General features: G+C 43.0%; 1 protein-coding gene across 2 annotated transcripts in view; it reads right to left on the bottom strand.

The window, feature by feature from the left end:
- Nucleotides 1–20,042, bottom strand: part of ZNF697 (zinc finger protein 697) — a 28,133-nt gene extending 8,091 nt beyond the window's left edge. For both annotated transcript variants that reach the window (XR_014023853.1, XM_081308611.1), the window contains exon 1: nt 19,561–20,042. Coding sequence is in view for 1 of the 2 variants with exons in the window: in XM_081308611.1 (XP_081164737.1) it covers nt 19,561–19,896 (336 nt within the window). In the remaining variant the exon portion in view is untranslated. The remainder of the gene's footprint in view (nt 1–19,560) is intronic.
- Between the last annotated feature and the right edge of the window lie 4,565 nt (nt 20,043–24,607).

The following is a 24,607-nucleotide window of genomic DNA, read 5'->3' as shown; positions in this document are numbered from 1 at the left end:
GATTGGTGTTTTATAAAAGCCACCAGCACCTTCGAGACACAATCAATAGTAGTTTGACTACTGTAGTAAACTTTAGCCTATTTCTTGATTTTAAAAATTACACAGGTTCCAATAGACTTTTTTACAAACTAATGTATTGTTTTATTAATATATAATAACATTATATTAATTAGGTTAATACATTTTTAGTAATGGTACACATATTTGATATATAATTAAATATAGATATTTGATATGAAACATTAAATAATAGATCACCCTGTGGTTTTTGTCATATCACTTAAAAAATTTTTCAGATAATTGGTTGACATTATAACACAGTCCCATCTATTTATTTGTGTGAACAACATTTTCAGTATATATCTATAAAAGTAAAAAATAGGAGTCAAATTGATGCTGAACCCTAGTAATATTAGTCAAGGTTTATATGAAATAGATCAACAATAAGGTAAGGTATATTATTTTGTTTTGTTTTTGTGGTGCTGGGGATTAAACCCAGGGCCTCATGCATACTAGGCAATCATCAATAAATTTTATATCTTATTGAATTTACTGATTTGATTTCTGAAATTTGTTTTTAAGTACTTCAGAGAATAGGGAAGACATAACAATGGCAGAATAATATTTTTAGACAACTGTTAAAGCTAGCTGACTGGTTACTGTTCTCTATGCTGTTGTGTATGTTTTGGTATTTTGAAATTGTACTAAGTATTTTAAGCTTTCATAAGGATTGTAAATAAAATATTTAAAAAAAAAATTACACAGGTTCACAGCTGTTTTCACTGAGAATGGCCTTCAACGAGTTCAAGCAGAGCTTCCCTCATTCCTGCTGCCGAAGGCTTAATGAACAACCCACCAAATGAACAAAGGAGCCCAGGCAGGGAGCTAGCAGCACAGGGGAGCTAAGGAGAGCAGGACAGTTTATAGCTGATGAGGCATATATGGGTCTAAAGCTGAATGAGGAACAGGCAGGTGCTTCAAGAAACCAACACCATCTGCAAGGGAGCTAGCCACCCCCTAGTCAGAAGGAATAGAAGACTAGAACAACAGGGAAGTGGAAATAGCCAGGCAGACAAAATTAATTCCACATTTTATTCTAATCACTGATAGAAACAAAAAAGCTGTGGGAGAGAGCCCTGTTTGTGAGCCGCACCACCACTGTGCTGTGTGACTGTGGGTAAGTATTTGCCCCCTCTGGACTTCTACTCAATGAGGCATTTGGATTTGGGTGGTCGTGTGTCACATACACAGGTAAGTTCATCTGGAGGGGCACTATGGTCAGGCTCAGGAGACAGCTTCTCCCCAGCGTGGCAACTCACCCCCCCCCCCAAAGATCCCCTTCACCTTTATACAGCCTTTGACTGCTGGTCACATGAGTCAGGGTGGCACTGGGCAACCTCCCCAAGACTGTTCCCATCCCAGTTTCTAGAGCTTAACAACATTTTTGTGTCCCTTCCTCTACCCCAAAGTCTCGAGTCAATAAAGAACACTCATCACCCTATGAAAATGCTCAAGTGCCTTCCAACCGTACTCAACCCTACTGAAAATACCAATCAGCTCACCTGAAGACTTTGCTGCTGAGTGGAGGGAAATGTGATAAAGTATCTTTGAAAAAGAAAAAAAAAAAAAGAGAGCGAGGGAGGGAAGTGGGAGAGGGGAAGTAAAGCCCATGTTGAGCCAGAATTCGAATTTCACCTGAGTTTATTATTTTCCCAATGGCTACCTGCAAAATCTCTTTGATTTGAACAGAAGCCCCACTATGAATTTAACTGACTTTCCTGTGAAGGGGTTGGGGTAGACAAGCACACACGTCTCTCCCACCTTCCTGGATTTTACAGAGAGAAAGACCAAGACTTGGAATAATAGCCAGTGCCTCAGCCTCTCAGAGATAAATCACTGGTTACGCTCTCTCATCTTGGGAGCATTTGGGGTTTTTGGTTTTTTCTCAGACCCCACACTGCTCTGCCACTTCCCTGCCAGGAGGTAACCTACTGCAATCAGGCTGGGAGCCAGTGTTCTATTGGAATAGATCTATATGTCTATACTACAATTTAACGAGTCCCTCTCCACTGGCTGGTAACTGCAGGTAACTTGGGGTGACCATTTTCTGTTTGAAGAACACTGAACAGGTGGCGTATCTCCTAGCCATAGTCAGGACTCTAACTGTCTTTTGGCATTTCCCCCTCCTCCTCCTCCGCATGGGAGCAGCTAGTGAGAGCCTTGGACTGGGGAAGCAAAAGGGAAGGCTGTTGTGCCACCACACCTGGCAGCACCAGGCAGGGGTGGCCCAGTGGGGAAGGAGCTGGCCAGTGTGAGAACAGACCTCCTTGCCCATCCCTGAGGACCCTCGCAGCCCCGGCTGGTCTGGTGGGGAATCATGTGCTGTGCTGCTGCGCCCACTGCCAAGTGGCCTGCAGCCAGGCCGGCAGGGCTGTCATGTCAGGGAAAGGAAGCAGCCGGGTGGGCAGGGGGCCAGCAGCAGCTCCCACTCAGCCGCCTCCAGGCTGCAACTCCTTTCCTGCCTCCCACTCGTCTGTCTTACAGGTCCCTTCCTTACCTCCTCAGTGGGGTGCTGGGAGGGCCAGCAAGAGTCGGAGGCGTCCTCCTGCCACTTCCCATACCCCCTGCCCACCACCATCTCCCAAGGGAATTTTCCATACCAGAGTCCAGACAGGGACACCTGATTGGATTAGAGGTCTGGAAAAACAAATTTAGCCCGTGGTTCAAAGGTCGACTTCAACACCACAACTGGGGTCTAACCACGGATTCCAGGGGGTTAATCATTTGTCCATTTAAAGCACCAACCGAGTAAACCGTCAACTAGCCTCCCAGGGGATATGGCCGTCAATGTCCAGCCTCATGGTGAGCTAACATTCAGAAAGATCTCAAAAGACTAAAGCTACCTGGCTGTCTTTGCAGGGCATGCCTCTAGAGCAGAGAGCAACAATCTTACACTGACTGTGTCCCCATCGAAGGTAGGCAGCTGACTGTCCCCTTATCTGGCTTTCCAAGTCACACACTCAGATCGTCCAGCCTTAAAGGCCAGCTGCCCAAGTGGCAGACTGCACGTAAGGTGAACATTAATTCCAGACAGAGAACACCAAAAGATGACTGCAGCTAAGTGCTGACCACTCTCCAGACAGCAAAAGCTAAAATAATAAGGTTTCTGCTTTGTGGTTACTACTGTTTTTTTGTGGGGAAGAGGGAAGCCCAAGTTAACAAGAGGAGGTTACTTGCCCAGCACACACAAGGCACTAGGATCAGGACCCAGCAACACACACACATACAACCAAGGCAACAGAGAGATCAGTCCACAAGCACCAGTCTGAGACTCCTTCCAATCTTTGTGGTCAAGATGAGGACAAATGTCCTTGTAGCCAGACATTTCCTGTCCATTGATTGGGTGAGGGCCCCTCAGTTTGTCACAGCTGCCAAGCCTCCACCACCATCGCCACCCAGTTCCCTCTTTGCACAATAAGACTTAGTGCAGTGCAGAGGCAGATCTTTAGTATACTTGAAGTTAGACTCTCTGCGCTCAGGTGAAAAGTCACCAAAGCTGAAGGTCGTCATGCAGACATGACTCATCTGCATTCTAAATTTACTGATGAGAACATTCTACCTGAAACAGGAATTCCTTCTGTAATTTTTTTTTTGGTCCCCTGTGCTTGAAATTATACCACAATTACTACCTTTACACATTAACTTGTTTAGTTTTTTTCTTTTCTTATGTAGCAAGGGAAGCCCAAGGCTATCCTCAGAAGAATGATCCTCACACAACCTTTTCAGCAGCTGGCTCAGATGTTCAATGTTTGTATTCATGAAATTCAAACATTTTGGAAATCTCTTGGTTCAAACTCCTTTTACAGAGAATAAACTGAGGCAAAGAAAAGGAAAGTCAGAGTTACACACCCAAAGGCAGGTGATAGAAGAGTTGTGGCCGGAATCTCAGTATTCTCATGGTCTTGCCAATGATCTTTGCATCTCTTTGATATAAAATGCCTCCTTAAAAAACAGTCAAATAAATCTGGGACATACATCTGCCCCTTTTATCCTTTGCCCCTCTGTTTGAGTCAGGGTTTTCCCAGAGAAACAGAACCAATGGATGGATATATATTTAGAAAGAGATTTATTATAAGGAATTAGCTTTTGCAGTGATGGAGGCTGGCAAATCCAAAATCTACAGGATGGATCTAAATGTTAACTTTATCCAAAAACACCCTCACAGAAACATCCAAGATGATGCTCAGCCACATATCTTGACACCCTGTGGCCGAGCCAAGTTGACACATCAAATTAACCATTATATATAGCTTAAAGAAAAAGTACCATCTGCAATAATCCCATCATTATTCAAAATTTACTTCTGAAAACATCTTCTTTTTTCATGAAAACCATTATTACATACAAACACTTGAGTAGAGTCTCAGAGTTATGTGCTGAAGAGGACAAAGGGGAAGAATCAAGATTAATCTTAAAGTATATGCAGGCATGAGTATGTGTACACAGAAAGAGGTTCAATTTAATAATCCATTTCTCTGAAGGAAAAAGAGAAAACATGGAATGTGGAAGGATGTACGCAAGATGTAGAATGTTAATGAACAGCCTTGTACTAGAATCTAGAGCTAAGGTGGCCAGATGGGGTCAGGTAACCTCAGGAAAGCTTTCCCAACCCAGAGATTCTGAGATCCTCTTTCTACTGGAATGAACAAACCTCGTGGGAATATTCCTCATTCCTCATAACAGAAAAAGAAGTGTTGGGACATTTGCTCTCCTGCCTCTCACTGCACATTCAACAGGAAAACCCGCCCTTCCAACTCTCTGCCCAGAATAACTGGTGTTACTGATGAGGAATGGCTGGTGTATTCCGGCCAGCCGGGAAATGCACCCGGTAAGCGACACTTCTGCATGTAACTGGCCAAGGTCTTCCCATAAAGAGATGGCAGGGGGAGAAAATGTAAAGAAGTCACTTTGCACACACTTAAAAACACCTTTTTAAAAACAACATACTTGTTTTACTCATTTCCTTAAAAATAACAGATAAGCAAAACCTAGATTATAGGAAACACAATATGCACAATCCAGCTTCTTCAATACCAATATAAAACGGTGACAAAAATGGCAAGAAACAGAAGGGAAACCTTATGGGTCAAAAGCCTAAGTGCTTATCAACCAACCTCACAGCAGAGACCTTGGGTGAATCCCAATTCACATTAACAAACCACAAAAACAAAGTATAGGACCAATGAAAGAGCTGTGAATGCTGATTAGATATTTGCTATTAAGCTTCGTTTTTAAGGTGCTGGTATTGGATTACGTTTGCAAAGATTTCTTATATCTTTAGTACATGAGATATTTACAGGTGAAATGACATGTCTGGAATTTGCTTCAGCGTATTTCCAAGGCGAAGGGGAACCAGGACATGTTGATGGAACAAGATTGGCTGTATACCGACCTTGCTGAGCCTGGATGGTCATATGTGTTCGTTTATACGTTCTCTTCTATCCACTATTATATTTGCTATAAAACTTACTAAAAGAAGTTTTAAAATGGAAAAACAATTATATTTTTTTTTTCTGAAACTCAGGATCTATTACATTCACTTAAATTGTGAGCAAAACAACAGAATGTCAATGATTTCCACAAAAGAAATAGCCGGCTTTCACAAACCATATCAAATCAGGAGTGATTACTGTGCTCCTGGATAGAGCTCATGGGAAGCAGGGACGGGAGCAATGAAGTAAGAGAGCAAGAGAAAAAAGAAAAAAAAAAAAAAAACTTAGATTTAATGTTTTTGGGTCTCTCCCCTCCACCATATTTTATGAGATTCAGGAATAGCTATTGCGTCCAAAATAGAATCAGAATCCTGTTTCCACTTTTATCTACTTTCATATTTTTAAAGAACTCAAAGGACGCTGTCAGCTAGTGCTTATTCACTTCTACCATTAATTCAGTAATTCCAGACTGAAAATTCAAAACCAAAGGGAAATAAACCAGGCTGGAGGCCCACGTTATGACAACCTTTGAGGAATTAACCCAGGACAGTCACACTGAGGAAATGATGGGAATATCCCATGGATTAAGTACTTCAATAATGGGTCATCCCCAGAATGATCTTCTAAGGGAATGAGAAATGTAAGGGCATGCAAAGATGAAAGGGAGGATAACAGCAAAAGTGATGTATGAAAATGCAATCTCCTTGAGATGAACCTTGTCGGGAACAGAATTACTTTGCTAGCCAAACTGGAGAACTTTAAAATGTAGATAGTGTCCTCCTCAGAGAAATTCAGAGGATGTCATCCAAACAGACTCATACCACAGAACAGAGACAGGAGCTACAATGTATGTTCCCACTTTATTTTAGAAACCGAAGGCTTGCAGATTATTTTCTTTCAGGCAATGGTGCACACAACTAGTCTCCAAGATGCTGCTTTCCTCTAGAAAGTGATGAATCTGTCTCAAGAAGGAGGCTGTGTCTACTTGGTACCACTCAAACTTGTAAACAGAATATTTTTCCTGAGCATGGGTTCTGGGCCTGGGTTCTAAGCCTTCAGAGCTCAAGGTAGCAGAATACAACAGTTACTAATAGGGCATTATGTAAAATTGTGGATGTGTAACCGACGTGGTTCTGCAATCTGCATTTGGGGTAAAAATTGGGAGTTCATAACCCACTTCAATCTAATGTATGAAATATGATACGTCAAGAGCTTTGTAATGTTGTGAACAACCAATTAAAAAAAAAAAGAATACCCTGAAACTTATGTAAATGTGTATGTGGACACTTCTTCCACAGAGAAGGCTCACAGCTTTTCCTTGGCCCCCGAAAGGATCCATGGAACAAAGATAAAACAAACACAAATCCTGTTATAAACCACCACTCTAAAGAACTCATAATACATTACAAATCATTAAAATATGTCAGAAGTGATCCAGAGTAGTTTGGGGGAATAAGAGCAACTTCGTCACTATGTGCCACGAGATCTTCTGTTGGGCTGGCACAGAAGAGAAAATAATGGCAGTAAGCCCCAAACCAGGCAGCAGCACACACCCACAATGTGCAGGGGATGGAGAACGAGACCCCTAGCAAAGGCAAACTGTCTGATCCAGTCTGTGATCTCAGCTAGCAGCCTATTTTGCAGATGAGCCCAGCAGTGAGGATCTAGAAAGGTAAAATGAATTACCCTTTAGCACCCCACATAACAGCAGACATGAGCTAGCATCTCAACTTTGGTTTCCTTCTCCCCTTGATACTCAACCTAGTGGTACTTGGCTAACTGGGACTTTGAGATGTAGGCTTCCCAGCAACATTAATTCACCTGCTTTTCAAATCATCTGTGTTATCTGGCAGGTATATTCACAGAGAGGGAGTTTGCTCTTAGAGTCACTAATACACTGCCTCTCTGGGATATATCCCTAATTTATAAGTCTGACCCCAGTTTTATGGGTCCCTAGCTGCTTACTTGGGCTGTGAGTCAAATCACATTAATCAAACCATAACCTACTCAACACACAAAATGCTTTTGTTAATTAATCCTCTTCTCGGAGGAAAAAGAATTAAGAATTAAAATCTGGCCAAAGTCACCAACTCATTCCTAACAAATCTTCAAAATGTCAGCAAAGTCATCTTGCCGACAAATAATATCATGAGAATTCCTGGGTAAAAAAGGGGATTCTAAAAGTTACACAAAACTCTCCAAGAATGAGAGACCCAGTTCAGGATTAACAGGAAGTCAGGAAAGTAAACTGGGGAGATCAAGCACCCAGCTCATCCAATATGGGTCTTTAGGGCAAATCTTGTTTCTTGGATTCTTCTTTTCCATGACATCTTTTGCCCTGGATTTAATAGTTTGCATTGAGGCCGAGGACATAGCTCAGTGGTATAGCACTTGCCTCACTAGGTGAAAAGCCCTGGGTTCGATCCCTGGAATCACAAGAAATCAATTAATTACCTACTTTGTCTTCCCTGAGTAGGAGGAGGTATAGAAGTGGGCTAGGTGGCAGGGCAGGCAGCTCATAAACTAAACTTTGCTGAAGAGAATATATAGAGATGATGAGCAAGTCTCACCACTTTGGATTAAAAATTTCTTTAAAAAGCCTCCCATTTTCCAGATAAGAAAAATGAGGACCAAAGAAAATTCACACTTTGTTGGAACTCAGGAAGGTATGCAGTTGGTGGAGAACTGGGACTACCACTCAGGTTACCTGATTCCTTCTATGCACCGTCTCCCTGCATCAGGTGCTCTCCAGCCTGCTCTGACCTATTTATGGACTTAGTGCTCTGACTTGCATGACAACGTTTTGCTGCTCGCTGTCTTCCCCCCCCCCACCCCCACCCCCGCCCATCTCTTTTGGACTCCTGCTAATTTTTCCCCCTATTGTGACTTCAATAAGTTTTCTTCCAAAAAAAAAAAAGTATTCTTCAAATTTATATCTGACCCTCTAAAATGGGTCAGATACAAGTTTGAAGAATATTTGTTAAGTCAACAAATATTCTGAAATGGTCTCTGAAATGATCTCTGACTTAACAAGTTTAGGAGTATCTATTGTTTTCACTAGAGAAATACAGAACATCTTGTTGGCTAGAAAAAGCAGCTTTTTGAATCAGCACTTACTTAATAGGGTGTCATGGTAAACACCAAATAACTTCAAGTCTTTGGTATAGTATCTGAAAGAAAAGTCAAAGAGAAAGGAACAGAAAGCCCATGAAGCTGTAGAGGTGGTGCAGACGGTACTGATTATGCTATTTTAAAACAATCAGAGTTTTTTTGTGGTTGTTTTGTGGTGATTGTCTAGTGTCTTAAACTAAGCTACACCCCTGTCCATCCAAAAGGATCTTTAAAGACATTCTTCCATTTTAACTATGAAACCCTCTCATTAAAAAGGAGACTTTGTCATCCTGCAGTATCATTTTTTTAAATGCCTAAAACCAGTCATCAAATTATATATTATATAACATTTCCTCCCAGTGTCATTTGTTTTGGCCAAATAAGTTTTCATTTTGTTTTTTTGCTTTTGGTACCTGAGAATTGAACCCAAGGGTGCTTAACCACTGAGCTACATCCCAAGTCCTTTATTTTATCTTATTCTTTTTATTTTTAAAGAGGGTCTCACTGATTTGCCTAGGGTCTTCCTAAATGGCTGAGGTTGGCTTTGAACTTGTGATCCTCCTGCCTCAGACTCCTGAGTTGCTAGGATTATAGGCATTCACCACTGTACTCAACCCACATAATTTTGGGGTTGGGGGGACTTGGGATTGAACCAGGGGCTCTCTATCCCTGAGCTATTAGGGATAATAGGAATCCGCATTCCTATTTTTAAATTTTATTTTGAAACAGATCTTGCTAAGTTGCTCAAGCTGGCTTGCAATCCTCCTGCCTCAGCTTCCCAAGTAGCTGGGATTACAGGCGTGTGCCACTATGGCCAGCTAAGGTCAAACAGATCTTACAAGCTACTGGGTAAAGGAGGGAAAGTTACCAGTGAGCTCTGATCAAAGCTAACATCACCCCACACACCAGTTTTCCCATGAGCCTGGGCTTCCAGGTATGAGCCAGCTCAGCAGATGATATTAACTGCTAACTTGAGTAAGCCAGGCTCACATCAATAGCAGCTTTATTTTTCTGTCTTCCAAATCCTGTGGTCACATCTCCTGTGATCTCACCAACAACACTGTAAAAGGGTCTGGCATTATAGCTCAATAACTGGCCACAGAATTCCCATCAAGATGCTCTCCCTGGAAATTCACTCTGTGCTTGGCCTCCCTCCGACTGAGTACAGAAGAATGAGCGATGATCTTGGGAATGAGCGATTCTTCTTGTACTTCACACTCTACCCTGTCTCCTCTTCTTACCTTACAAAACAGGTCAATTTTCAAGGGTTTGTTCCACATTTTCTTCTGTCTCTCTCAACTCTTTGGCATCTTCCTGTAGTTTTAAATATGCACCTGCTCTGACCAGAGGCCTCACAAAGTTGAACCTCTGACCACAATCCCAGGCCTGCACTTCAGATCTACATTCCTAAAGACGCCCCAGTGTTATAACCGAAGATCCAGAGTCCCAAAGTGCTGCCATGCACATCCCAGGTAACAAGGGACAGGAGGCAGCTGAAATAAGGAGAAAAGCGCACACTATGCAGTCAGCAGTCCTAGGTTCATTCAGAAGACGGCCACATTTACACCATATGCCTCGGGGACACTCATTTCACCTCTTCCAGTCTTAGTTACCTCATGGACACAATGTGCCAGAACAAGCCACCTTGAAAGGCTATTGTAAAGATTAAATGAATTTCCATTTGTAACTCGAGTATCTGACCTGGGTCATTTCAAAAAGTTCCCAAAAGCTTGCTACAAATCAGCTCCGACAAGTGTCCACTCCTGTTAATGCCTTCTTTGTTCTTACTTCTCAGGCTCAAAACCCTGGAGTCAACTTTGACCTGTTCCTCACCCCTTTCAATCAAACCAGTTGCCATATCCTTCCTTTTTGAATTTCTCCTTTTATTTCATTGCCATTCTCACGGGAGTGGACACTCACCTAGTTAACATGTCACTCCCTTTATTCTTCTTTTCAGAAACCCCTAAAATTACTGCACAAGTAGCACAGACTCCAAGTCTCAACAAAGTAGCCCCTGACTCTCCTTCTTCACCTTAACCCCAGCCCCAAAGGGCTGCTCTGCATCCTGCAGAAGGCATTGTGTTCTCCTGTCTTGCCACGCTGACCCTCCTCAAGAAATCTGGGATGTCTGTCCCTTCCTGGAGGGAAGCAGGACCTATAGTGGTGAAAGGTTTGCGCCTCAGTTTTTCATTTATAAAATGAGGTACTGGTGGAACCTACCTTATAGGAATATTTTAAATGTTCTGAATTATTTCATTTTGTATGACTCCTTATGATATACTTTTCCTTATCTTATTCTGCCTCATATTAGTTTTAAAAATAAATATCAGACTTAATAATGCATACCTTACTGTGGGCTCTCCCTCTCCCCCATCACCTCCCAACCACAAGTTCCTTGTGTTCACAAGTCGTGTTATAGTGATTCCACCACACCATGGGCCCTCACGTACTTCTTGAAATGAATACAATTAGGTGAAATTATTTCCTTCCTTGAGTCTCAAAGGGAAAAACGAAAGAGACTAGGAAATCTAGTGACCTAACCAAAAATCACAGCAGGTAAGGCAGGGCCCCGGAAACAAGCTAGCTCTCCTGACTGGATCTGATAGCCCGTCAGCACCCAGAGCCAAGCATGCTTAATTATCCTGCTTAAGAGGCAGTCATGAGAGAAAGTAGCAATTAGCTTCAAAAGTTAGACAGAACGTTCTCCAAAAAGAATTCTGCGTTCCTTGGTCAAATGTCAGCAGCCCTTGTCTGTATCAAATGGCCCTGTGGCTCCTTCCTCCACTCCCAGCTTTTAACCCTTGCTTCAGCTGTGCAAAGAATGGAGGTAGTGAGAGCTGTTTGTGTTCATGGTGCAAAATGCTCCTCCACTCTCCCCTGATCTAACAGACCAACTGCTTCTCTCCCACCCAAGGAAACATGGGAGTAGCAATAACAAGAAATTAAAATGATCAATGAGAAAAGACCAACACTCAATATTCTCAAAACAACAATGAGACCAAGAAAAAAGTTGGGAGCGGAAGATGGAAGGCAGGGAACTCATTCAAATACAGAGAAATTTGTATTTAAGAGTATCTATTTAGACTGAAATTAATGCTCTGGCAGTTTAAGGGTGTTTTATTTTGTTGTTGTTGTTTTTTCTTATAACTAGTGAGGTACAAATTTCTTGTTTTTCTCATCTTACCTACATACAATCAGAAACCCCCTTTCTTAAAAGCCCAGAATTAAGCTGTGAAGCAAATATAAGCCCTTAAAGAAATCTGTAAAGATTAAATGCCATATAGGAAGTGGTGACCAGAAATATCTAGCAAACCACTAATTTGACCAATAAACACAGGTACCTATTAGGGAAATAGAACCAACCATGTTCCTACGGTAACTACCACCTGGCCATTTCTGATTGTGGCTGCAATATGGTTCAATTCAATTGACATTTACCTTATTAAAAAAAAATTAAATGGGGGTGAGGGCACGAAGGGGTGTTTCTTCAAGTCTCTCACTCTTTGGTTTGCTATATCTAGTTTTATATTTAAAACATCTCTGGTACATGTATACTCCCCCCCAAAAAAAAAGAAAAGAAATGATGAAAATTCATATATGCAAAAGAGAATAAGACAAGAAGTCACAGACTGGAAGAAAATATTTGCAAAAGGAGTATCTGATGAAGGACTGCCATCCAAAATATACGTAGAACTCTTAAAGGTCAACAATAAATAGCCCGTTTTTTTTAAAAAATGGGCAAAAAAGATCTTAACAGACATTTCACCAAAGAGGACATATAGATAGCAAGAAAGCATATTGAAAAGATGCTCAAAATCATATGCCATTAAGGAACTGCAAATTAACTACAAGCTGCCACTATCCACCTATTAGAATGGCCCAAATCTAAAACACAGGCAACATTAAATTCTGGTAAAAATATAGAGCAAAAGAAACTTTCATTCATTGCCAGTGGGAATGCAAACTGGCTCAGTCACTCTGAAAGACCAAGTTTCTTACAAAACCAAGCAGGGACATAACTCTGACCATATGATCCAGCAGATACACTTCTCGGCATTTATCCAACTGAGATGAAAATTTATGTCCACAAAAAATACCTGCACATCTTTATAACAGCTTTATTCACAATTGTCAAAACTTGGAAGCAACCAAAATATCAATTCATGAATGGATATATAAACCGTAGTACCTCCAGACAACAGGATATTATTACACACTAAAAACAAATGAGCTGGGTGTGGTGGCACACACCTGTAATCCCAGAGGATCCATCCAGAGGATGAGACAGGAGGGTTGGGAGTTCAAAGCCAGCCTTAGGAAAAGCAAGGTGCTAAGCAACTCAGTGAGACCCTGTCTCTAAATAAAATACAAAATAGGGCTGGGGCGGGGGGGTGTGGCTCAGTGGCCAAGTGCCACTGAGTTCAATCCCTGCTACCCACCCCCTCCCCCAAAAAATGAGCTACGAAGCCAGAAGGAAAGCGGAAGGAAACTTAAATATATGTTATGAAGTTTTAAGAAAATGCCAATCTGAAAAGGCTACATAATATATATAATTCCAACTATATGACATTGTGGAAAAGGCAAAACTATGGAGAGAGTAAAAAGATCCATGGTTGCCAGGGGCTAGAATGAATGAGGGCTGACTAAGTGGGGCACAGGATTTTTAGGGCAGTCAAACTCTTCGGTACAATAGTGGTGGATACATGTCATTATACATGGGTCAAAACCCACTGAATTGTACAACCAGGAGTGAGCCCTAAAGTAAACCAGGAACTCTGGCTGATGATGTATCCACCTAGGCTCATCAACTCTAACAAATGTATCACTCTGGTACAGGATGTTGACAGTGGCTGGGCATATGTGGGGACTTACCAGAACTCTCTCTACTTTCTGCTCAATTTTGCTGTAACCCTGACTACGCTCTAAAAAAGTCTATTTCAAAAATTTTTGTGTGTATATTATATAGACAATCATTTCCCCATCTTATAGGCTTTATAAGCATATGCCCTTTTCCACAACTCAATAAAAATTAAAAAACAAAAATGGCAATGCTATCCTATCAGGAAAGAATCACAATGAAATATTTTAAAATGTCATACACTCATTCATTCAACAAATATTTACTGAACACTTACCATATGCTACCCATTATTCTAAGTTCCAAGCTGTGGAGATTACATTCTAGTGGATTTTTTAAGTCCAGCTTTCAAAACCACCTTCAGAAATCACTGTCAATACCTGCGGAAGGAAACAGTGGAGGTAGAGGGTGGTGGGCGGGGAGGGGGACTAGGGGAGGAAAGTGATTCTGTGACATTTACAATCGTCCCAAGTATGGGAAAAAATGGTCAAAAGTTTCCTTCCTATAATGCCCTGCCTAAATTTCACCAAGCCTCATAGTACTGGGATGAATGCAAAACATGTCTTAATAAATAAAACCCAGAAAGAATGGTTCCTGTTTTGTCATTTCATGGAAAGAAAACCATAAATACATAAAACACCTCTCAGAATAAAAGTCAGTCCTGTTTCCTTAACTACACATAGCAAATGAGAGCTGTGTGCCCAGGACTGAGCCTTGGGCCCCTGCATGGAGGGAAGCCTGGGGAAGTGGCCCTCAGCCTCCGGCACACCTCACTGGAACCCTGTTGCTAGCCTAATGTATAGAATATGACGTGCTGCACAGATGTAGAAACCCCATGAATTTTCCTAGGTGCCTTTAAAATGACTAACTTGCTTGTAACAGCTCATGGCACACTGTGTTTCCACCAAGGCTTTCGAAGTTCTGGCAGCCTTGAGGTCAGAGGAAAGGAAGTCTAAATTGGCCTCCAGAGACGGATTCAATTTTGTGAAATGGGACAGTCTCTTCCACCCAAGGAGAGGTTGCTGATCTTTTGTTACCATCCCCCATCACACAAGATGTAATACAGCCCAAATCCAGACCCCATACTCACTGCAGTACTCTCAGAAGTGATATCAGAAGTGGAAATGGAATCATCTTCCTTCCTCACCCATCCTTTCTCTTTCTCTTTCTTTCTCTCTCTCTCTCTCCCCGCCCCTTCTCCACACCTGAAGTCAGGGATGCCCTCTGATTTTCTCACATGTACAGCAAAAGGCCTTTCCCAGATTTGGCAGAGGATAAGCATGACAGGAAGGGGAAAGGTACTGAAGCAGTGGCCCCCTCAGGCTACCTAAAATCATGAAGCACCATAATCATTCAGTGCTGGAGTTATCAAGCTCATAAAAACAGCACTATGCAGATCTGCTCTGGCATGCTTCCAGATGGTGCTTACCTCTTTCGGTGAAAATTAACCGAGAAAATCATTATCCTCTCTTTGGAAACCTCTTCTACGGTAGGAGGAAACTGTTAACATATAAACAATGCTTCATGCCCACATTTCTGCCTTCTACCAATTCACCATTAACACAGTTTCTGGAAATTCATCATATGCCACTCTGTGTTCAGGACATACCATCTCTGTCATGTGGATGGGCTCACTTAAGTCTTTCATTAAGAAGACACTGAAGCCAGACCTGGTGGTCCTCACCTATAATCCCAGCTACTCAGGAGGCTGAGGCAGGAGGATTTCAAGTTGGAAGCCAGCCTGAGCAACTTAACAATACCCTGTCTGAAAATTAAAAAATAGAAAAGACTAGAGACATAGCTCTGAAATATAGTACCCCTGGTTTCAACCCTTAGTACTACAAAATAAATAAGATATTGAACCCCAAATATTTCATGCAATGCAAGAGATTGAAAGAGAGGCTAAGGTGTGGCATGGTATGGTCAAGACAGGCTACTCAGAAGTGAGCTTCCCCTGAAGAGAGGAACAAAGAATTCAGATAGGCTGGGAGAAAAAAAAAGAATTCCAGGCAGACAGTTGTGTGCCCAAAGGTCCTATTAGGGATTCTGCAACTGGCCTTGCCAACTAATGGCCATGCTAGTTTAAGGTCATAAAAATAACAAATTTACACAAAACAGTGTAGATCTCAGAATGATTTTAAAAGCCTAATGACGGTAAGATATCTGTAAAGTGGAAGACTCCAGGGAAAGAAGGAATAGAGATCTGGCATGGACAGCAAATTCTGAACAGTCTTGGCAGTCAACAGACCTAAATTCCAATCTGTCTTCAGGGTACAATCTGCGACTCCAGCGAGGTTCTTCTCTCTAAGCCCTGGTTTCCTCATTTGTAGACTGGAGATAATAATGTCAGTCATCAGATGAAATGAGGCAACACAAATCAATTATCCTGTTTAGTAGCTGATATGAAGATGTTCAGGAAATGGTGAAGGTTGTAATCATATGAAAAGAAACCAAGAAAAGCTGTCCAGTTAGATATAAATAAGGGATTACTAAATTACAATGTCTTTGAAGAAAGAAAGTTGAAGGGTCTAATCTGTCTTGTACTTCCATATTCTACCTTTCAACCCCTTGGGCTATAAAAATCAAAAAGACATGGTGCCTGTCTGGCTTAGCTGCAAAAAGGACAGTCTTTGTGGTGCTACTTTCTAATAAGCACCTTAATAATTAAAAGGAAAATTACCATCTTTGCTCTGAGAGAATGACAGAGATTATTTTTTTATTCACTTGATTAACTCATTCTATATACTTCTACAGGGCTGGCAAAGAAGCTTTTCAAAAATTTTCATGAATGTCTTTGTAATAGACAGTGTGACAGGTCCTTTTAGGACCTTTGGATCCTTTTGCTTCTTAAGCCAGGAGCAAAAGATAATGCTTTAGTCTATGATGTCCTAGAGGCATGAATCCTGACGGGTCTGAGAAAGGATTTTCTACAAAACAGGTAAATTAAGATGTATGCATTCATCCACTCATGTCTTTCCACTCATCTGTTCATTTATTCATATTTTTAAAATCAAACATCATTTGTGTACCTAAATTTGTGTACCTGCTAGGTAAAAGAGTACCGGGCAGAAAGAATCGTTGCACCCAATGGGCTTACATATATATGTATTATGATATATACGTATTTTTGTGATACCGGGGACTAAACCCAGGAGCACTCTTCCATTCTTTTTATTTTTTGAGTCAGGGTCTCACACTAAGTTGCCCAGGCTGACCTCCAACTTGCAATCCTCTTGCCTCAGCCTCTCCAGTCACTGGGATTACAGGAACTTGAAGGGATTTACAGTTTAAAGAGGAAAATGAACAACTATCTATCAGAAGCCAACTAGTACCATAAGGACAAAATTAATTCTGGCCAGCAAGGCTTCTATAAGGGAGCTAATCATCTGGGCTAGGATTTGGACAATCAGAGTTGGTATAGGGGGTTCAGCTTGACTCCTGGAAGTCAGAGAATATGTGTTTCACCTGGGATGGAGAACTGTCTCCCACAAGAATAGCTAGATAACTTAAGGTGGCTCAGATACAAAGGAGGATAGAGGTAGGCAAGCACTGGAATTGTGACAAATTTTGAATGCCACAGTAAGGAGTTGCTTCCATTGATTATGTCCATACTTCCTAGTATGTGGTACTCAGAAAACTGTAAAGAAGCAAAGGAAAAAGGTGCAGTATCTTAGATAGGTTCAGGCTCCAGACCTCTTAAGCTTTTTGTTTTCTTCCTTCATGAGTAAACAAGGCCTTTTCTTGCCTTAGTTTATCATCTTCGGAACCAACCTTTACCCTTTCTCCTTCCCTTCACTGGATAACTAGGAATTAGGCAAACAAACAAGTAAATTATGAGGAAATCCAAAGACTCAGGCCATTGCTGAGGTCGCTCTTCACCACTTCAATCCAGCTACATCTGCTTACTGGTATCTGTTTACATTCTAATCCCAGAAGTGTTTGAAGGCCATCTTTGTCTTCCTTTGTGTCATATAAAGGGCAGCTGGACTTCCCATCTATGATCTTGGTTCCATTTGGTGCCATCTTATTTTCTCTTGGGCCAGGCTGACATCAATGTTTCCCCACCTCCAAGATACACAGCCAATATGCTCCCAACTGAAGACAATCCGCTAAATGCACAGAGCATTCCTCTCCACTTCCCCATCCTCACGCCCTCCACTTGGACAATTCCATTCTTACCTTAGTTCAGATATCTCATCTCTTCTAGACAATACAGTAAAGACATGTTTCCCCCTACAAACCATTTATATAGGGTGCAAGGTTCTCTCTGTGCCCTATCACATCCTTCTTAATATAAGCATTGAGTACCCCAACCTTGCCACCCAAGTCGCAATTTTAAAGGTCCATTTGGTTCTTAAAATGTGTTCCACACTAGCCAGTTGCAGGGGTGCACACCTGTAATCCCAGCCACTCCAGAGGCTGAGGCAGAAGTATTGCACATTCAGCACCATCCTGGGCAACCTAAGAGGACCCTGTCTCAAAATAAATAAAAAGGAGCCAGCACCTATAATCCCAGCGGCTTGGGAGGCTGAGACAGGAGGATCACAAGTTCAAAGCCAGCCTCAGGAAAAAGCAAGGCACTAAACAACTCAGTGAGACCCCGTCTCTAAATGAAATACAAAAAATAGGACTGGGGATGTGGCTGAGTGGTCAAGTGCCCCTGAAGTCAATCCCCAGTACGCCCCCCAAAATTTAAAAATTTAAAAAAATAAAATAAAAAGGGTTGGTGGTATTGCTCAGTGGTAGAGAGGCCCTGGGTTCAATCCCCAGTACAACAACAACAAAAAATATATTCCATATTAGATAATAACAATATCTTGCCTGAAGAAAAGGAGGAAAACACTTGGAGACAAGTGGGAGGGCAGAAAAAAGAGGCTCCTTAGGTGAGGTAAGTTCAGTTGCAGCAGTCACACTTGGGCAGGGTTCAGGGTTACCCACTCATCCATCACAGCTCTGAAAGACCATTAACTTGCTAGCCATTATCCCACCACATTTCCCACACTCAGTCTCTTAGGAGGAGGATAACACTGCCATAGGAGATACAGAGTAGTGTGTCACCCCACAGGTTAAGACTTCTATGGAGCAGGAATACAGCATCACCCAACTGCATTCAGCCTAGCACACAGTAGAGGGGTAAACGATTCACTTGAGGGGGACAGCGGGGAACAGTTGAGAAAACCAGAAAATGTAGAAACTCCCAGAAGTAATAATCCAGTTCTGGAGGCCATTATGGACACTGGCCATAGATGCATTCAGTGCCCCTGTGTCGCTGCTTTCCCACAACCTCTCACTTGCCCACTTCTCCCAACACGCCTCACCCAAGCCTACACTCAATCCTGAGCCTCGGCATGTCCCCTGGGAGCAGGTCCCACTATTGCCCAGCCTCCAACAAGGCCATGTGTGGTTGGGAAGCCTCCTAGAGCTAGATGGCGACCCCTTTAGGGCGATGAACTGCTGCCTAGCCCTCCACCCACCCGTCCTTATTGTGCCATTTGCCCAGTCTGAGCGCAGTCAAAAACGCTAATGTGAGTCGGGGAAAATGGAGAGGTGAAAAAAGAAGAGGAAGACATTTCACCAGGACCCAAGATGACCTGCTGCCCTTTTCGGAGCCCCCACCCTGATCCTGCTGTCCTCCAGTGGGGCTAAGGGAGCAAGCAGGCAGGGCAAGGGGAGCGCTGTCCGTCCCGGTCCACAGCTGCACACAAAGCCCTTCACCTTCTCCTGGCCTTCCAAGCTCCTCCCTGGGCTTCGTTTTTCCGAGGGTCTCTGATGCCCCCTTCGGTGGTCGGCGGGACGGTCTGACTCCCTCTCGCAGCGCTGCCTCCTCCCTCGCGTGGTAGCCTCCTCCCAGCCCCTAGCCAGAGACCCCAGAGGGAGCTCAGCCTCGGCTCTGGAGGCGCGAGGGCACACACACCGTGCGCCCGGCAACCCTTAGCCCGGAGGAGAGCGGACAACGGGTGCCATCTGGGGGACACGACTTAGCCCAGCCTTTCAGCCACAGCTCTCATGCACACACCCCATCCCCGCAGTGATCAGGTCGGGTCCCTATCAGCACCATCCTCGGGCGGCTGGGGAGCCCAGTCACAGCCGTGCTCCTACCTGCGTTGCGGCGGGCGCGGCGAGGAGCGGGGACACCAAGCGTCCTGGCCCGAGCCTCGCACCGCGGCGCGACTGCCCTTGTGCTGCGGCGGCGGCGGCGGCTCCAGCAGCCGCTGGCTGGCTGGCTGGCTGGCTCGCTGGCAGACTAGCTAGCCGACTGGCTGGCTGCCCGGCTGACTCCTCACTGGGGCTTCCTGTAGGGCTGGACAAAGGACATTTCCTGGGAGGAGCAGGGGAATGTTCCCAGCATGCCTCGATTTGTAGTTCGCAGGGACTTCCTGCCACCACAGCAGTACCCCTGTCGAGGCTAGGACCCCAGGACTGGAGGGCACGCATACACTCCCCTAAGTGCCGGAGGAAAGGGCTAACCTGTGCCCGGTGCCCTGGACCCGCCTGCCGACGCGTGGTGCCGGAGCTGCGCTCCCAGCACTGGCTGCAGCGTCCGGGTTGGACATCGCCGCAGAGCTGTCGCAGTGTGCGGAGGCTCTGCGGTGGGAGCGGCCTTTTCTTTAGAAATGAGGAAGTTTGTGGTGGGTTCTCTTTGAGTTGACTTTTTTTTTTTTTTTTTTTAGATTTTCTTTTTTCTTTTTTTATGCCGTCAGAATCCTGGTGGAGGCGGATTAAAGAAAAGAACTTGACTGCTCACCAGGAATTCGGGTTCCTTAAGATCTTGGCGCTTCACCCTTAAAACCATACAGGGCTGATTGTTTCCAGATCCTGCCCTGGTGACATTCCTCCCTCCAAAGTTGGCCCTGGCCCAGACATCTTTTCAAGAAAAGCATTTGAATTAAGAGGTGGAAAATAAATTACGTGGATTAAACTTTAGACATGTAAAATCCAGTGTGCTGTTGAATGAAGACCATACTGGACTTTCTGCTAATCTTAGCTCCATTCATCTTTAAGACTCAGCTCCCTTGATCCTATAAAAGCAGACATGATGCCTAAGGTATATTGAGTGTGTGTTTGGAGGTTGGAGAAATGAAGGAATGGGGACCTTGACAAGAGAGGAACTCCACTTCTATCAAGGATCAAGAAAGCTCTTCACAAGTTTCTTGAAATTTCTGGGATCCAAACCCTTGTGGGAAATTCAAGAAGGGGGGCCACATAGTGGTCACATGACTAAAGGCTGTATTCTGTCAAGGAGAAAGAGCAGAATGTAATGAACCCAGCTAGGAAAGGACAAGTGTGATGCTCTAGAATGTGTTTGAAAAATAATCAGACAGAAGATCACAATTACCTGTCCTGGCCTCCCTAAATCCCTGGAATTGGTTGTTTTTTGTTTGTTTATTTATTTGTCTGTTTGTTTTAGTACCAGGGATTAGACCCAGGGGCTCTTAACCACTCAGCCACATCCCTAGCCCTTTTTTTTTTTTTTTTTTTTTTTGTATTTTATTTAGAGACAGGGTCTCACAGAGTTGCTTAGCACCTTGCTACATTGCCGAGGCTGACTTTGAACTTGGGATCCTCCTGCCTTACCCTCCCACCGGCACATCTCACATTGTGAATCCATGTGAATTAGGACATTTGGGTGAGGATTTTAGCTTACTTTTAAGAAAAGGTTATCCACTAGATGAATGGCGTAGTTTTCTTTTTCTAGAACTCTAACCACAGAGATAAAGTAGGCTGGTTTAATTTAAGGTGGAGAATTGATGGGAAGCATGCAGATAGGATTGTCCACTTCCCAAAAGTTTTCATCACTTTATTAACTGCTCATATAAATTAATTTTACCCTGATGCCTACATTTTTCCAGCCCCTACAAATGAGTGCTTCTTTACAGTTCGCAGCCTGGTAACATTCTAATGATGCTCCCCTACTGTCCCAAGAAAGAGTTCATAACCATCCTCAAAACAAATAGCCTCTAATAGCTCTACCTGAAAAAGTGGTAAGTGTGCCTGTGGCATTTTACATGATCTGTATTCATTGAAGCTATTTTCTGCCTTGCTTCTAACACCCAAAATCTTCCTTCTACATTTCTAATTTCTGCTCAGGATAGTTAAAATTTTACTCACTATCCCCACCCCATACCAAATCTGTGCGTCTCCTTTGTTTCCAATCCCAGTTAATCAATTATTTCAACATAGATTTATTTAACACATTCCTCCCGGCACTGTGCCTGAGTAAACATATAACATCCAACAATAAGATATTCACTGAGTAACTGCAAGCTATGTCTTACCCTCCAGGGGTCTACACCCCAGTTGAAAAGACAGACATCACACAATCACTGTATAGCTTTCAAGTGCTGCACAACTTTATACAAGGGTTTGTGTTGTAGGACAATGGTGCTTTTTCCATAAGCCCATTGGTTCCCATGGGGCAGGAGTGGAACCCAAGTGGCAGGAGTGGAAATGGGAGGGAAGAGATGCAGACAGTTAAAAAGGAACAGGAAATGTGTGAATTTGGTTGTGAAGGATTGGTAGCTTAGGATCAAAGGAAGGTTTTCTGTTTGTGGGGGGTTCATTTGTTTGCCTTTTAAGATGAGAGATCCTTGGGAATATTTAAATGTTGATGGAAAAGGTCTAAGAGAGAGAAACATAAAGACTGAGGAGAAAGGATAAGGGATGAGCGCTCAAGGAATACTGGTTGAATTAACAAATTCCTGCAATGGATCATTGTTGGCGATGTTGAAATTGAAATGAATAAACTTCACATTCCCAGCTAAGATATGCAGAGCCTGAGACCCACAGAAATGACATTCCTTTCTCCCTTGTCATGTGCCCTCCCCTGCCCTTCAAGTCCTCAGGGAAGGTAATAGACAAGTCAGTGAAAGGAAGAACCAGGCTTCCCCAGTATCAGAGTATCAGCTTAGCAAAAGGTTTGAAAAGTACACAGCAACTTCAGAAAAGTCTCAACTTATATGCCTACTGATTGTTATTTTATTCTTAAACAAATAGTGTACCTTGCCTCTTTTTGTCATTTTTTTCTTCAACATTTTGAAGTAAAATAGATAACTATTTTCATTCTCATATTTCAAGAACCTGGACAGATTTTTCAACACTTTTTGTTTTGTTTGGTTGGTTTTTTGTTTGTTTGTTCTAGTTTTATTTTGTATTATTATTACTATGTAGGTGGACAGGAAGCAGGATTTATTGACAGGTGTTACTAAGGAGAAGGTAGCACAGTGGAAGCCCTCACAGTGTAGGGCTTTCCATTTGTCCAGGGGACAATGGTTGTGGATGAATCTGAGCCTGTAGCCATTGGGCATAAACCATTTGTCAGCCACCATATCTTCAAATTCATCCTCATTAAACTTGGTAAAGCCCTACTTCTTTGTATGTGATGCTGAGGATCGAACCTGGGCCGCACGCATGCCAGGCAAGCGCGCCACCGCTTGAGCCACATCCCCAGCCCAGCCCTACTTCTTTGAGATGTGGATCTTTGGTGGGTGGCCAGAGTGCTTGAACTTCGCCCTGCAAAGGGCCTTAATCACGTGTTTCTTGTTCTACAGCCTAGTGCTGATGGACATGATGACTTGATCAATGTGAACCCTGGCCACCATGCCCTGGGGCTTTCCAAAGGTGACGAGCATACCTGTCTGGAACTTAGATTGTGAAAAGCCCTAGATCAGAGACATGTGCATTTATTTTAAAGGACTGTCTCAAAGATCCCTTAGGGCAGCTCATATCAGCAACAGGCTGTGTACATGACTGAAGAGTCTGCTGTTTGAACACTGGGTGCCATAAGAAAAGAAGCCCAGTTGCCAACATGTTTAAAGTTTTCAAGTAGAAGTGATACATCTGTTATTTTTCTTAACCTGGCAAGCATCCATTGCTCCTCTTTTGGATAGCCTCACCTTTAGGAATAAATAACCAGCTTTCCACCTTTAGTCCTTGTGGTTTAGAGAGGTGCAGAGCCATCCTCTACCTCCATTTCAGTGGTGGTACAGGATCAAGAACTGCTAATGAGCCACTTCCAGTGCCGTATGCAGGATAAGATATAACAAGAAGTAGAACTGAGGAAGCTAGGGGTGCGGGGAGAGAGAAAGAGAGACAGAGAAAACACACAGGAGCAAATCTTTACAGTATTGTTTGATCATGCCTGAAACCAAGATATCCCTAGACATTTTGTTTACATGAGCCAAAACATTCCCTTTGGGGCTTAAGCTATTTTGAGTTAGTTCTAACTTGTAGCTAGAAGAGTTCTATATAGCTGTATGTGGGATGTCACAGCCCAGCAATTGGCTGGGTTGAGGAAGAGTGAGAATAGAAAAGATTCCTCTGTGCCAGGCTAGACACAGATTCCTCTGTGTCTTTTGAAATGGTAGCCAAGAAACTGAACGAAAGGTGTCAGACCTCTCCATGTCAGGGATAGAGTTTGAGATATTGACCAATGTCAGAATTTTAGAGACTTTAAACTACTTATAATTTTATAAATTATCTAAAGAAAGGCACATGATGATATTGAAACTGGCTATGTAGAAGCAGAGAAAGAAAGAAAAGCCTGGCTATAAGTTTTCCTTCCTGCTACTAACCAACAACCCCAAATGAGAAAGAGTCCAATGCACCCAGTCATGGCAAAGAACTGAAATATCCATCCTGCACACAGTGACCAAAATGATGTTAAGGTAAAGACTAAAAATGGGAAGACTATCACCCAGGTCTGCATCAAACTCCTCCTGCTGTGCTGTCCCTATCTGAAGAAGGGAAGAATTAACCCCATTTTAAGTACAGTGACCATATAATTTATCATCCGAAATGGGACAATTTTGAGTGCAAATAGGGGTACTATTAATAATTATACCTTGGGCTGGGGATGTGGCTCAAGCGGTAGCGCACTCGCCTGGCATGAGTGCGGCCCAGGTTCGATCCTCAGCACCACATACAAACAAAGATGTTGTGTCTGCCGAAAACTAAAAAATAAATATTAAAATTCTCTCTCTCTCTCTCTCTCTCTCTCTCTCTCTCTCTCTCTCTCTCTCTCTCACACACACACACACACACACACACTCTCTCTCTCTCTCTCTCTCTCTCTCTCTCTCTTAAAAAAATAATTATACCTAGATGACTGCTCTAAAGCAGGTCACCCTAATTAAAAGAGCTATCCACT

The sequence above is a fragment of the Spermophilus citellus genome (assembly GCF_964194105.1).
Source record: "Spermophilus citellus genome assembly, chromosome: 9".
Classification (NCBI taxonomy): domain Eukaryota; kingdom Metazoa; phylum Chordata; class Mammalia; order Rodentia; family Sciuridae; genus Spermophilus; species Spermophilus citellus.
Note: the sequence above shows the minus strand (reverse complement) of the source record. Positions and strands in the feature narration are given on the sequence as shown.